This window comes from Lontra canadensis, unplaced genomic scaffold, assembly GCF_010015895.1.
Source record: "Lontra canadensis isolate GAN:19392208 unplaced genomic scaffold, GSC_riverotter_1.0 scaffold14, whole genome shotgun sequence".
NCBI lineage: Eukaryota > Metazoa > Chordata > Mammalia > Carnivora > Mustelidae > Lontra > Lontra canadensis.
The window spans coordinates 14,781,416-14,797,070 of NW_022631008.1; the positions used below are offsets into that span (position 1 = coordinate 14,781,416).

A 15,655-nucleotide genomic window follows, 5' to 3' on the forward strand; every position below is an offset into this window, starting at 1 on the left:
CAGCTGACCTGGGAGTGGGAGGGACAGACTATCTGTATGTCATGAAAACAACAGATACTCCTTTAGGATTCATAGATAAAAGTTAGGAGAGGACTAATAACTAGAGTTCACTGATTGTAATATATTTCATTTTGAAAGATACTTCTTGACTCAGAAAAGGGAGGAATCAGAAGAAGCATGATAAAGACCAGAGTCTCAAGAAGAAAACAGTTATTTCAAGGTTAACAAACATAACACATAAGACATAATTTGAAAAAAAGGTAAATATAAGAGAGGAACAATATTGAGGTGTTCTCTACATTTGTGCACGAATAACTAGTAATCATGTCTGCATGCCTCATATAGAACACATCACCAATATAGTTTCACATACATTATTCCACTGATTCTTACCAAAACACTATGAAATAGAAAAAGGAATATTGTTCTTTTTTCCCCAAGGAGAAACTCAGGCTCAGCAAGATTAAGTAACCTGCTGAAGTTTACAAAGCAGAGCTGGGATTGAGACCTATGTGGGTTCCCAACACCAGGACTGGAGTTCTTTTCCTAAATAATGCTCACCACAGAAAGGAGTCGAGGACAAGAGCCCAACTGGTAAAGTAAAAATCTCTATGAAATACTCAAGAGTTAAGACACAAGAGCTGCTAAAGGAACTAAAGTGGTTCCCTATGAATATGTAAGATGTGAAATGATAAGAGGCTCTAACTGAAGAGCAAGGAGATAAGTCAGCTGACTTCTCAGACCTCTTCTGTTAATTTGTAATCTCAAGACTTTTCAGAATATTATTTGTCTTTTCTTAAAAGCTCTTACTTATCCTTCTCCTGATATGTCTTTTCATCAATTTCCAAAAAGAAAGATGAGTAGAGGGAAAAAAAATCTGGCAACTGTTGGAACCACTGCTGGTTTAAATTTAAAACATTTTTATATACTATCGGTATATTCATTTCACCAGACTCAGCCTCGTTGCTCACAGAGTTAAGCGTGTTGGGTATTTACTAACTTGCCTCACACGTGGTATAACAAAAGATGACAAACATACATCCCATCTCCTGAACTCCTGTTTCATAAAATCCGGCATAGAATAGCCAGGTAATCTGAAAACAACAACTAAAAAAACCCAAACATCGTATTAAAACATGACTTGGAAGAAACAGAACACAAATCACTCACAAGGCAAAAAGTCACATTACAGTGACAAGTCCCTGCATCACCCACTGCACACCTGCTTCACATACACAGAGACACCCCAGTTAGAAAAACTTACTTTAAATTAGTTTAACTAAAAACTCTTCAAGAGAGACAATTTTGCCAACTTTGAAAAGATCCTATAATACACTTATATAACTTTTATTTCCTTGTTATGTATTTTATACTTACAGGTATGTAAGGAAAAAAATCCTAGAAAGTATTTCTAACAGAACATTATACAACTGCAGTGCAAAGTGGATTTAGATAGTTACAATGAATACAAAAGCAAAGCACAAAATATATTAGGTATTATCACTTTCCAGTCTCTGCATTTCATCTTGTCCCACCTGTCCCAGGTGAGATAAAAGTTTGCTATAGGCCTCCCTGTTTAAGAAAAAAAGAAAAGGTAGATATATTTATTAACTTTTCCATAATTTTCATTTAAGTATTTACAAATTCAGTCTACCTGAATGTCTGTCTACACACATGTGCACCCACACCCATACTCTATGATTAAAGTACTTTAATTCTTTTACAAACTTGGAACATGTGAATTCTCATGAGTGCTGCCTCCTCCAAAACAACCTCTTCAGGAACTACAGGTCTATTTCCATGGTGTTGCATTATTTTACACCATTCAGCACAATTTGAAATTAGGTTGTAAGCCAATAGGAAAAAAAGGCCCATTACTATTTTGACCCAAATCTGTATTATCTAGTAGGGTCACTCTTATTCACTGGATACGCATGATATAGTTGATTCAGTATATCAAGCCTCCCTCAAAGGGTAGATGTGCCACCATGGATTTTATACAAAAACAAGAAACCTTATACAAAAACAAGAAACAAGAGGCTCTCAAGTCCCCTTCCCAATAAGGAGCACTGAATGTGTTCTGAGCAACAGAGGCACTGCTGAAATACATAGCTTTTTTTTTTTTTTTTTTTTAATTATTAACCTATAATGTATTATTTGTTTCAGGGGTTCAGGTCTGTGATTTAACAGTCTTAAACAATTCATAGCGCTCACCATAGCATATACCCTCCCCAATGTCCATCACCCAGCCACCCCATCCCTTCGACCTCCCTCTCCTCCAGCAACTCTCAGTTTGTTTCCTGAGATTAAGTCTCTTATGGCTTGTCTCCCTCTCTGGTTTCATCTTGTTTCATTTATCCCTCCCTTCCCCTATGATCCTCTGCCAAATACACAGCTTTCTAAGGTGCTCACTTTGAAAAGAACAGTACGTGAATGGAAATGTCAATCACACTATAGAAACGTTCATTAGCTCAAAGAACACACCCAAAATTTTTAGGAAAGGGAAAATAAGCAATCTCCAGAAAATGAATCTAGATTTTTATAACCATTGCCCAAAAAATGTAATCAAATGATCCAAACATACCTTTGTGCAATATTTCTGCCAAGGCCCCATTTCCGCTCTGAATCCTTCAGAGACTGAGTGAGGGTAGAAAGCAAGTTGATAACAACCTGCTGGTCCAATGCTGCTACTGTTTCTAAAATGCCGTAAATCTGATAATCGTATCTCATACCATAATCCTGGATAAAATGCCTGGAAGTAAATCAAGTTACATAGGATTACTTCTGGGGAAGTTCCTTGGGCTGGTATCTATATGACAATCAACTGTAACCTGAATGCAAGAAAGATCATTTCACATAAGACAACCTTAAGAATCCAGATGCCCTATGAAGACAATTTATAACACTTAAAAATAAGGACAGAAATGGCTTAGTTCAGTGTGACCAGAATGATGGCACAGGTAGGAAAAGGGAAGAGCTGCAATCCCAGGACAGAGAAAAGAAGGAAAATCTAGTCCCAGGGATTTTGCTGCTATTCTTTGTGGGTCAAAATCTGAGCAGTAAAGACATGGAAAAAGTGAGTCCAGTTTCTATACCTTAGTACTTCATATTTCTATATAAATCAAACAATATTTTTATGAGAAAAGCAAGTTATTCATAATATATTTTTATATTCCTTAAATGAACAGGCGACTTTAGAACCACAAAAAGCCTTTATAATAATAAGAAATATATGTTTTAACCATATAATTTCCACTCTCTCCCCCAACGAAATAAGAATGAAGATTGCATGTTTGTTGTGTACAATTTATTAACAAGCATGCAATCTTCATTTGTATAAAATCCTTTCACCCCTCTTAGGGTTTTATAGGGTTTTTTTCTCTTTTTTCTTTTCTGGGGGGTTTTACGCTTCTTACAAATCCACTATTTATTTCATGTGATCACAATTTAAATAAGTTGTAACCAACGGACAAGTGCCAGTGATGTGATGAGAAACAAACTGAGGAATCAAAGATCCAACATAGAAGAAAATGGATCCGTGTTATTTATCACGGTAGTGCTAGGGCAGAGATATGTATGGTAAAAATGACCTGGTAGAAATTGTGAGATATATTTAAAAATACTGCTCTAACAAAAAGCACAAGACTCTAGAGGCGGCAAGGCAGGAAACGACAACAAAACACAAAACACAGGAAACACTCCTCCAGCTGCATTATTGTTCTTGGGAACCAACATCACATCTATCCTATACAGTGTATGCTTCACAGCTGAAATATAATGATGCCTTCTGGGTCTATAGTATCTAAAGCAGGTAAGAAAACCAGTGACACGTACTTCTACACTGGATCCTGAGTAACATGTTTAGCGGCTCTGAGGGCCTGTGTACCTGTCATCATGACCCACATCCCCCCATTTTGTCTCTTCAATACATGCAGGAATCTTCATCACCATTCTCAGGTGAGTTCAAGTCAGTTTGCTCATCTTCCTCTCTGGCACTTTTGTCTTTTTTAATAAAACAACACAATGTAACAAAACTATGGCGGAAAAAATATAATAATTGAAATACTATCACAAGTAGTAGCACATTCTGTTTTGGATAATTAGTTATTTGAAAAACATGTTGGCTGTCAAATGGCTGGCAGTAGTCCCCTTGGCAGTTGGCATATTTTCCAGTTACCGAAACACAGAAGTCAGCTGGGCGGCGGGTTCTCCCTCTGACCCCACTTGGCAGGCTTTTACCATGAACTGCAGGTTCTCTGTGGCCAGCCTTTTAACTAGGAGGAAAAATTACAGCATTACACACTGTGTCTGAATTGACCATCTGGATCCTCATTTTTATGAACACTCTTAATTTAGAAAAATATGTTGTTTTCTTAAAGTTTATACAGCCTTTTTGTTATTTTTCAAAATGAAATAGTTATGAGTTTTTGTTTTGTACTTGTGTATCTCCCTATCTCCTTAACTCCCATTCTAAGAAAATATAAAAATCTGAGTCTATTTTTTGCAAGCTGATAACTGAAAAAATACATATGAAGACAGGTCTCTTAGAAAGAACCCATATTCAAAAACGTTTTATCATCCTAATCCTGCAAGCAGTTACATATTGACAAAAGATAGCCGATAGCCTGTAATCATTCAGCTGAGTTACAGAGAAGCAGACTGACTTTTTTAAAACTCATGGGTATATTCCTCCCCCTAACAAATTAGAAACCACCAACAATTTACCTTGGTTCAAAATTAGTCAAAGATACACACACACACACACACAGACACGCACACACAAATCAACTATTTGTGATGCTATCTTCCTTTCAAAAAAGACAGCAAAGTTACAAAAAGAACATTTGTATGTTTAAATATTTAATCAAGTCATTTAAAATTGTGCATTTCTCCATAAAAATGGAAAAAAATATCAAGAAGAAAAACAGAAAATTCAGTATGTTCTAAATGCTAATAAATTTTTGTAATGTTTTGGAACATTAAATATAAGTAACTGGGGAGAAAGTGCTTTGTTTACGAATAAAAAATAATTCAGAAACTCTAATCCATTATAGCAGGAGAATAAAACAAGATACATATGAAGTTCGATTAATTAATATGTACTTAGTAATATTCTCAATGGCATGAGGATGGTGGATAAAGAAGATGGAGCATACTTGTCTTTACTGAACAAATAATGCCTCATATTAAGATACAGTTCTGAAATCAGTAATAATTGGTTCTCCTTAAAAGAAATTTCCTTGAAAAACTCCAGAAGCTCTTTTGTGGGAGAAGTACTAGAATATCAAGAAATGGCCTTCATAGAGAATTAACAGTAAGCATTGGGTTTTTATTTTACAATAGTTTTATTGAGGTATAATTCACATATCATAAAAACCAATCTTTTAACGTGTACAATTCACTGATTTTTAGAAGATTCACAGAATTGAGAAGGCATCATCACTGCCTAATTTCAGAGTAATTTCATCACTTCCCCAAAAACCTTAACTTACTAACAGTCATTCTCTAATTTCTTCCTCCCCAGCCTCTGGCAACCACTAATCCATGTTTTGTCTCTATGGATTTGACTCTTCCGGAAATGTCTTATAAACAGAATCATACACCATGTGTTTTGTTTTCTTTTGTTTTAAGATTTTATTTGAGAGAGGATGTGCGTTAGCAGGGGGAGGGGCAGAGGGATAGAGAGAAAGAGAATGTCAAGCAGACTGGGCATTGAGCGTGATGCCTGACATGGAGCTCAATCTCATGACCTTGACATCATGACCTGAGCCAAAACTAAGAGACAGATTATCAACCAAGCCACCCAGGTACCCCTCCACACGGTCTTCTGTGACTGTCTTCTTTTTACTTAGCATACTGTTTTAAAGGTTTATCCATGTTGTAGAAGATATCAGTACTTTATTTCCTTTGAAGGCCAAGTAATAATCCAGTGTATAGATATATCCCAAGTTGTTTATCCATTCATTGGGGGATGGACATCTGGGTTGTTTCCATTTGGAAGCGATTCTGAATCAAGCTGTTATGGATCAGTGTTACATGTGTTTTTTAAAGACAACTATTTGCCACCTTTATTTAATTGAACTGAACTTTTTTAAAAAATGGAGTTTTTTTTTAGTTTTTCTTTACATTAACAGCTTTATTGTCATATAATTCACATTCTGTACAATTCACCCATTTAACATGTACAATTCTGTGATTTTAGTATAGTCACAGAATTGTGGAACCATCACTAAAACCAATTTTAGAGTATTTTCTTTACTTTGAAAAGAAACCTGATAGTCTTCAGATATCGCTCCTTATTTTCTTATATACCCTAAAAGCAACCCCAAATCTACTTTTCATCTCTACAGATTTCATATTCTGGACTTTTTATATAAATGGCATTGTATAATATATGGTCTTTTGTAACTGGCTTCTTTCACCTAGAATAATGTTTTCAAAGTTCATTCATGTTGTGTAGCATGTAGCAATTCTTAATTCCTTTTTATGGCCAAATAATATTCCACTGTATGGATATATCACATTAAAAAAAATCTGTCAGCTAATGGACAGTCTACCTTTTGGCTACTATGAATAATACTGCTATAAACACAAATTTCTGTGTGTACTTATGTTTTCATTAATGTTGGGTATGTATCTAGGAGGAATACTGCTAGATCACAAAGTAACTCTATGTTTAATTATCTGAGGAATGACCAGACTATTTTCCCAAGTGTCTATAGTATTTTACATTTCCAATAACAGTAACTGAGGATTCTGATTTCTCCATGTTTTTGACAAACGTTGTTATTATTATCTGACTTTTCCATAATAGCCAACCTAGTGAGTATGAAGTGGTATCTCATATCTCATGTGGTTTTGATTTGCATTTGCATTTGCATTTCCCTGATGACTAAGGATGTTGAGCACCTTTTCAGGTGCTTGTAAGACATCTGTTTCATTCTTTGGAGAAATGACTATTCAAATTCTTTGCCTATTTTTAATTTTTTTTTTTAATTTACTGAATTATAATAGTTTATATATTGCAGGTACAACTTCCTTATCATATAAATGATTTACAAATATATTCTTCCATTCTGTGGGTTATTTTTTACTCTCTTGATTGTCCTTTAAAGCACAAAAGTTTTTAATTTGGATTAGTACCATTTATCTCTCTCTCTTGCCTTATGCTTTTGTTGGTGTATTGAAGAAGTCATTGACAAATCCATGGTCATGAAGATTTACTACTATGCCTTTTTCTATGAGTTTTATAGTTTTATCTCAGACATTTAGATCTATGATGTACTTTGAGTTAATTTTTGCATACGGTGTGAAGTAAAGGTATAATATAACTTCATTCCCTTGCATGTGGATATCCATTTGACCTGGCATAATTTGTTGAAATACTATTTTCTCACCACTGAATCATCTTGGCACCCTTGTCAAAAAAAAAGTCCGTTGACTAGACATAGGGGTTTATTTCTGGACTCTCAATTCTAATCCATTGACCTATGTCTTCCTGCCAGTACCACCTACTGTCTTGATTACAGTTGCTTTGTACTAAAGTTATGAAATTGGAAAGTGTGTCTTCCAACTTTGTTCTTCTTCTTTATTTTTTTTAAAGACTTATTTGAGAGAGAGAGAGCATAAGCTGGAGTAGGGGGAGAGGCAGAGGGGGAGAATCTCAAACAGATTCCTTGCTGAGCACAGAGCCCAATATAGGATTTGATCTCCTGATCCTGAGATCATGACCTGAGCCAAAACCAAGTGTCAGATGCTCAACCAAATGGGCGACCCAGGGTGCTTTTTCAAGATTGGTTTGGCTCTTCTGGAGTTACACTGCATTTGTAGATCAGTTTAGGGAGTGGCACTACCTTAACAATATTACTTCCGATCCATGAAATGGAATGTTTTCCCATTTATTTAGATATTCTCTAATTTCTTTCAATAAAGTTTGGTAGTTCTCAGATCTTAAGGTTATATTTCTCTTTTTTAAAAATATATTCCCCTACTTGAGTTTTTTAAAAAATGCTATCATAAAATGGAATCGTTTTCTTAATTTCATTTTCAGATTTTCATTAAAAGTATATAGAAATGCAAAAAAAAAAAGTATATAGAAATGTCTTGTTTTTGTATCCTGTAACCTTGCTGCATTTATTAGTTCTAATACCTTTTATTGGAGTGCTTAGGATTTTGTATATACAGGATTGGATCATCTACAGATAGGGATAGTTTTACTTCCTTTTCAATCTAGATATCTTTTAATTAATTTTCCTGTCCTGAGTAGGACTTCTAGTATCATGTTGGATAGAAGTAGCAAGAGTGGACATCCTTGTCCTGTTGCTAATCTTAGGGGAAAAGCATCTAACCTTTCACCATTAAGTATGATGCTAGCTATAGAATTTTCGTAGATGACCTTCATCAAACTGAATCATTTCTCCATTCCCAGTGTGTCATTACGTAATGTTCCTCTTTATTCTTGATAATTCTACTTGTTCTGAAGTCTGTTTTGTTTGAAATTAATATTAGCCTCTACAGCTTTGTTTTGTACTGTGCTACCATTTTTCTTATCCCTTTATTTTTATCTGTGTCTTCATATTTGAAGTAAGTTTCTTGTGGGTAACATACAGTTGGGCTTTGTTTTTTATCCACTGTCAGTCTCAGTCATTTAATTGGCTTATGTAAAGCATTCACATTTAAAGTGATTACTGATATTGCTAGATTAACAACTACCATACATATAACTTTTCTGTTCATTGCACCTGCTCTATTTTTCTAATCATCTGCTTTTTGTCTGCTTTCTCCAAAGGTTTTGGTTTTGTTTTGTTTAAGGAGACTCCACACACAGTGTGGAGCCCAGTGTTGGGCTTGAACTCATGACCCTGATAAGGGCCAGTCTGTTCAGATTTGTTTTCTTGTTGTGAGGGTAGGAGTGACGACTTTCAAGCTCTTTACATGTGGAAGAGCAAACCCAAAATCCTCTCAACTAATACCACTGAACTGTCTTTTTCTCCCTTCATTTCTCTCGTTTTTTTCTTCATATATCTTGGTACTCTCTTGTCAGATGCGATTTTAGAATCATTAAACATAGCAACCCCTTTATCATTATAAAACACCTCTATTTCTAGTTAACAATTTTTTGGTCTACTGTCTATTTTGTCTGATATTAGTATAGCTACTCCAGCTTTCTATGGCTATAGCTTGCAGGATGTATTTTTTCTTTCCTTTTACTATTTTAATCTTTGAATCTAAGGTGTTTCCCCCATAGAGAATATAGTTCAATCTTTTTATTTTGATCTATTCCAGTGATCTCTACTTTCGATTAGTTTGTTCAGTCCTTTCAAAACTATTGTTACTGTTGATATTAGATGGATTTACATCAGTCATTTTACCTTTTGTTTTCTAAATGTCTTATTTTTTTCTCTCATCTCCTTTACTGCTTTTGTTTTGCATTATGTGCATATTTTAAAACACAGCATTTCATTTTCTTAAATGATTTTTCATTGGTTTTGAGTTATTTTCTTAGGAGTTGCTCTAGGCTTACTGTGTACATCTTATCAGAGTTTCAGATTTATATGAATTTAATTCCAGTGAAATACAGAAACATTATTCTTACATAACCTTTCCCTTTCCCATGCTATTGTTTTTATACATATTACCTTTGCAAATGTTACAAACCCAACAATACTTAGTTATTTTTATTTTATATAATTTTATGTCTTTCAAAGAAGCTAAAGAAAAAGAGAAGTAAGGAGAGCAAGTCTGTATTTTTGCTTTCATGACACTAACCTTACTGATCATTTCTGGTTCTCTCATAATTGTTCCTATCTAGCTGAGTTAATATCTGGAGTCATTTCCTTAGCCCAATACAGCTCTGCTCCCATCACCTCCTTTGTACCGATATTGATAAATATATTGCATATCTACGTTATAGGCCCAATCATACATTATGTACATATTTTTTTAATATATCATTTTATACAGCTGCTTTTTAAAGCCATCAAGAGAATAAACATAAAGAAATATATATTTATGCTGTCTTGTACAATTACATAATTAATTGCCTTACTGGTTTTCTTTGTCTTATGTGGGGTCACTTGACTTCAGCTCTGAAGAATTTCTTTTTTTATAAAGCTGGTCCACTAACAACAAATTCTCTCAGTGATTATCTGGCAATATTTTTTGTTTTTTGTTTTTCTGGCAATGGTTTTATTTTATCTTCACTTCTGAAAGGTAGCAGTTTTGCAGAATAGAGGATTTGTGGTTGACAGCTTTTTCTTTGATCACTAAGTATTACCCCACTGCTGTTGGCCTGCATTAATTCTGCTGAGAAATTTTTTGCTGACCTATCTGGGGTTCTGTGGTAAGTGATGAGTCATCTTTCTCTTGATGTCTTAAAGATTTTCTCCTTGCCTTGGCCTTCAGCATTTTTACCATGATGCATCTCACTGGGGAAATTTTTGGGTTTATCCTATCTGGAATTAGCTGAGCTTCCTGAATGTATAGGCTACTGTTTGTTAATAAATTTGGGAAGTTTTCAGCCATTATTTCTTCAAATATTTTTTCTGCTCTTTCCTTCCCTCTTCTGGCATTATATGTATTATGGTGCGCTTAACTGTATCCCACATTTCTCTAAAGCTCTGTACATTTTTCTTCATTCTTTTTTTTTTTTTTTGAGACTGCATAATCTCTAGTCATCTATTTTCAAGTTTGTTAATTCTTTCTTCTGCTAATTCAAATCCATTCGTGAGCCCCTCTAGTGAACTTTTCAGTTTAGCTTATATACTTTTTAACTTCCTAATCTCCATTTGGTTCTTTTTCATAATTTCTGTCTCTTTCCTGATATTCTTTATTTGATGTGACAATATCATCAGACCTTCCTTTATCTTGTTATTCATGCTTTCCTCGAGTTCTCTGAACATACTTATAATGGCTACTCTGAAGTTTTTGCCTATTAAATCTAGGATCTGATCGCTCTGACAGTTTCTGTTGCCTGCTTTTTTCCCATTATATGGATCATACCTCTGTTTCTCTGCATGTCTTATAATTTTTTGTTGTTGAAAGTTGGGCATTTTTAAATGAAGGCTATTCCCTCCAACTCCCCGCGAAGTCTCTCACCTTGCCCTAAGCTGGTACAACCTTGGGTAGACCCAGAGTCTCCATTCTAAGACAGTGAATTTGACAAGGCTCCCTTTGTCCTGTTTTCCGATCACACCCAGCTGTGACTCTCTACTAATCAAAGCTGATTACTCTATTGTCTTTTATAATGTCCAGGGGTATAAACTGCATTACAGACTATCTAATCAAGTTCAGGCTTTTCTAAAAGGACAATTTCTGTGGGCAGTATTTGAGATTTGTTCTGATCCAAGGGCTCTTTTCAGCTGTCTCTTTCACCATTCTGTCACTAAACTAGACTGTCTACAGAGTAGCCTCTATATCCAATGACTCTATTATATTCTCCTACCTACTGTCTATCACCACAAACTCCACTGTATTTGACGGCACCCTTAGGCTTGAACTTTTTCACACTGATTTGCAAATGAAGTCGGTTCCTTTGGGAGAGATTCAGGGGTTTTCTGCTCTATGGTCTGCTTCTCCTCCTCTGCCTCTATCAGGCAAAATCTCAGAGGCATGGCTCTGGTGCTGGGGAAAGGGCCAATGGTGCCCAATGAAGGACATACCCATACAAGCACTGAGGACTTGTGGAAGGAGAGGCAGTAGCCCCAGGCATCCTTAACTTGCTTCACTTGGCAGGGAATTCATACCTTTAAGCTGTGGCAAGGATGACTGGTACCCCGGTATTCTCAGTGGTGTTATACTCCGTGTACTACATGCATCCCACTAGTGGGGGCTGAGGGAAAGAACGGAGCCCCCATTTCTCAGCCACACTTGCCTGGAATATAACCTCAGCGTCAGGTAGCATGGGGGTAGGATGAGAAATATTGACCTCTCACAGGATGATAGCCCTCCTACTGGGAGCTGGGCAGACAGAAAGCCCTGGGTTCTTAGATCTACCAGTCTGAAGTTAGAGTTTCTGTCTTACTGAGCTGGGAGAAGTAAAGAAGGAAGTAGTCTTGGTTCAAATACCATAGACTCCTGCTGCTTTACCAAGTTTTAGTACATTTTCTTAAATAAATGATTTCTCCATTTGCTATATACCCTTAGGACTATTTTCAGAGAATTTATAAGTTATTTCTTTTGAGTAATTTCTACCAGTTTTGCTGGGGAGTAGGTCAGCAGAGCTCCTGACATTATCATGCCAGAAGTGGAATTCTTTTAAATTCTTGAGTACAGGTTTTTGAGTGGATGGTATATTTAAAATGCTCTTGGGCATATACCTAGGAGTGGCCTTGTGGAGTCATGTAGCAACACTAACTCTCTGTGATTTTACAAATTATTCCTTTAAACATTGAGACTACAAGGAGAGCAAGAATACAAGGAGAGCTACAAGGAGAACAAAAATCTCAGCCACACACACAAATCTGTGTTTAATATTGCTTCCTCAGCTAATGAAGACAGCAATGCAGAGATAGGCAATTCGGCATCCTACCCATCTGGAACATGTGATGCACTCACCGGCTAGGTGTGAGCAGCCCAATTCACCTTCCGCACCCTGGCTTCCTTCCTGATAAATATCACTATCACCAAAACAAGGGGCTAGCTAAAATTTCATACTGTCTGCTCTGTCTCAACAAATTTTGTCTTGTACACCACAACAGGCCTTCACTGAAAGTATGTGTAAGTTTTTGATGAGGACAAAATTTCTAAAGGAGACTCGGGGGTCCATCTGGGTATTTCTTAACACAGAAATGCTACTATCAGGTAAGGCCATTCTATATTAACTCACAACATTTTTTTTGTAAAATCAAACTTGGGAGCAGGGGAAAAAAGAGAATATTTTAATTATTAAAATAAATATAGAGTTAAATAAAATATGCATACACTTTGAGCTGAAACAGAAAATTTCAAAGACCTATTTGAGCTTTCAGCTACCACTTTGGGCGCTGCCCTGATTCTTCAGGATACACATTGAACTCACTTATCACAGCAGTTAGATGTACTTAGGTAGAAGCATTTGAGGAGCCCTGCCCTGAACAATCACATTATAATGATAACACGCACACACTTACACACACAGCCTCCTATTTACATTAAAAACTCCTTCAGGATAGAACTATGCCTACTATTCTGCATATACTCAATAAGCTTATTAAAGCATGCTACTCACAGTGGGGATGAAATAAATGATATTTTAAAGTGATCTCTAGCAGTAAGGCTGATGAGACTGAAAACAAAAGGATGAGGATCAAAGGATCCTCACAGGTTTGCCTGTGAAATCAGCTTAGATTTTCTGGCAGAAACCTGAGCAGAAGAACTTCCGCTGACCCCTCACCACATGATATGTGAGAAGTTGATTTAATACTGCAATCAGATTAAACAAATACTCTTTAAAAGGTTAACAAGTCTAATCAGAGAAGGAGCCCTTAAATAAACTGTTTGCCTGGGGGGAAAAAACAAAACAGAAGTAAACTACACTGAAACATGTCAGTTTTTAACCATTTTATCATGCTCAACCTCAGCTATCCGCTGGAGTTTGTTTTTTAGCCACAACGTATAGAAACCGATATCACATAAAGAGAAGTACGACAAACACAGATTCAAACTAACCTTGGGGTTCACTGACCAACACCAAGCATTTTAAGACGCCAGGGAGGAGCAGTTCAACCTCAGAAATGTCTACATTCGTTTCTTGAAAAAGCTGCAGGATGAAGGCCAGAATAGATGCTAAGCGAGGAGGGAGCAAAGACCCTTTAAACTCAAAGTAGGACTTCCTAAAAAGAAGCACAATTTTGTTTTTTCTTCTGGTTAAAGTTTTATTGAGCAGAAACACATGTCATACACTTTAAAGATACCAACAAATTTTAACCCCCAAATTAATAAAGAACAATTTTAAAAAAATGTGTATTTTACCATGTTATCCTCAAACATAAAAATTTAGGAGCAACGATTGCACAACCTTGCTATATTTTAAGGGCCAAAGAAGAATACAGACATGAACTAAATTTAAAAAACCTGATCTTTAAATGAACTTAATCAAAACTCAAACAAAAACCTAATTGTTAATTTGTTTTTTCCTTTCTAATATAAGCCCGATTTCCTCGATCAGCTCCTCAACAATGCAACATTTTCTTTAATGTCAAATTTGCATAAAGAAATCTCTCCTCACATTTATTTATTTAGGGATTTGGGAAGGGTCTTATTTTTCCAAATCAATAAGATGACTGTCCTAGGAATTAGCTTCCCATTTCAGCTCTACCTCTTTCCTTCTTTTAGGAGGTAAAAAAAAAAAAATCAGAGGTAATTTAGTATTTAATATTTTCTCTCAAAGCAAAACAAATTTTAGCATTATAAGTCAACAGATCATAAAGATAAATTTATCTTACTCATTTTTATATCTCTACCTCTTAAGCATGTGTTGGCTTATAATAATAGGTATTTAGTGTACATTTAAGTGAATAAATGAAAGTGGGAATTGCTCAGTTTCTAAAAGGTCTAAACAACATGAAAAATTGTCAAATACAGCTGAATCTAAGTCAGACATCCATATGTATTTGCAAAGCAATAAAATTTGCCAAAATGAGCCATGGAAATCACTAAGGATTATAAAGTCTTTTTTTTTTTTTAAGATATATATATATATATATATATATATATATATATATTTCTTAGAGTGAGCACAGGCAGACAGAGTGGCAGGCAAAGCAGAGAGAGAAGCAGGCCCGATGCAGGACTCGATCCCAGGATGCTGGGATCATGACCTGAGCCAAAGGCAGCCACTTAACCAACTGAGCCACCCAAGTGTCCCAAGGATTATAAAGTCTTAAAGGGCAGGAACTATGTCTTCGCCATCATTTCTACTCCCTACAGTGGCTTCCAAAAATTCCATATCAGTGCATGCATTCAATCTTTGAGGACAAAGGTTTTGTCTTTTTTGTTCACTGTTGAATCCCTAGACTAAACATTTATGTACACCTACAGTATACTAGGTACCAAGTATAAGAATGGAAAGGTAAACACAGTCTCTGAAGGCAAGGGGCTCATTGTCTAGTGGAAAATTTGGACAAGCAAAAAAATAAAATGAAAAGGTTACTATAATATAATGTGATAGGTGCTTTGAAAATAACCCGGGAATTCTCAGAGATTCAGAGTAAGGAGCCTCAACAAAGATGGGGAACTGCAGGAGTAGAGGAGGATGGAGGGATATTGTGGGTTTGGTTGCAGATCACCATAATAAAGCAAATGTCACAATAAAGTGAAATGAAGTTTTTGGTTTCTCTGTGCATAGAAAACCTATGTTTATGCTGTACTGTAGTCTAGTAAGTGTGTAATAGCATGATGTCTGAAAAGACAATCTATATACCTTAACTTAAAAATACTTTATTACTAAAAAAACCCTGCTAACCATCATCTGAGCTTTCAGCCAACTGTAATCACTGATCACAGATCACCATAACCAACAGTAACAAAAAAGTTTGGAATATTGTGATAACTACCAAAATGTTAACACAGAGACATGAAGTGAAAAATAATGTTGGAAAAATGGTGCCAACAGACTTGCTGGATGCAGGGGGGTCGCAAAACCTTCAATTTGTAAAAAGCAGTGTCTGTGATGTAC

At 35.7% G+C, this 15,655-nt stretch overlaps 1 protein-coding gene across 1 annotated transcript in view; it reads right to left on the minus strand.

The window, feature by feature from the left end:
* Positions 1–1,235: 1,235 nt before the first annotated feature.
* Positions 1,236–15,655, minus strand: part of MMS22L (MMS22 like, DNA repair protein) — a 124,185-nt gene continuing 109,765 nt past the window's right edge. The window contains exons 22-25 of the mRNA XM_032858172.1: positions 13,648–13,811; positions 4,178–4,274; positions 2,585–2,752; positions 1,236–1,572 (exon numbers count right to left, since the gene is read on the minus strand). Of these exons, the coding sequence (XP_032714063.1) occupies positions 1,491–1,572; positions 2,585–2,752; positions 4,178–4,274; positions 13,648–13,811 (511 nt within the window). The 3' untranslated portion in view covers positions 1,236–1,490. The remainder of the gene's footprint in view (positions 1,573–2,584; positions 2,753–4,177; positions 4,275–13,647; positions 13,812–15,655) is intronic.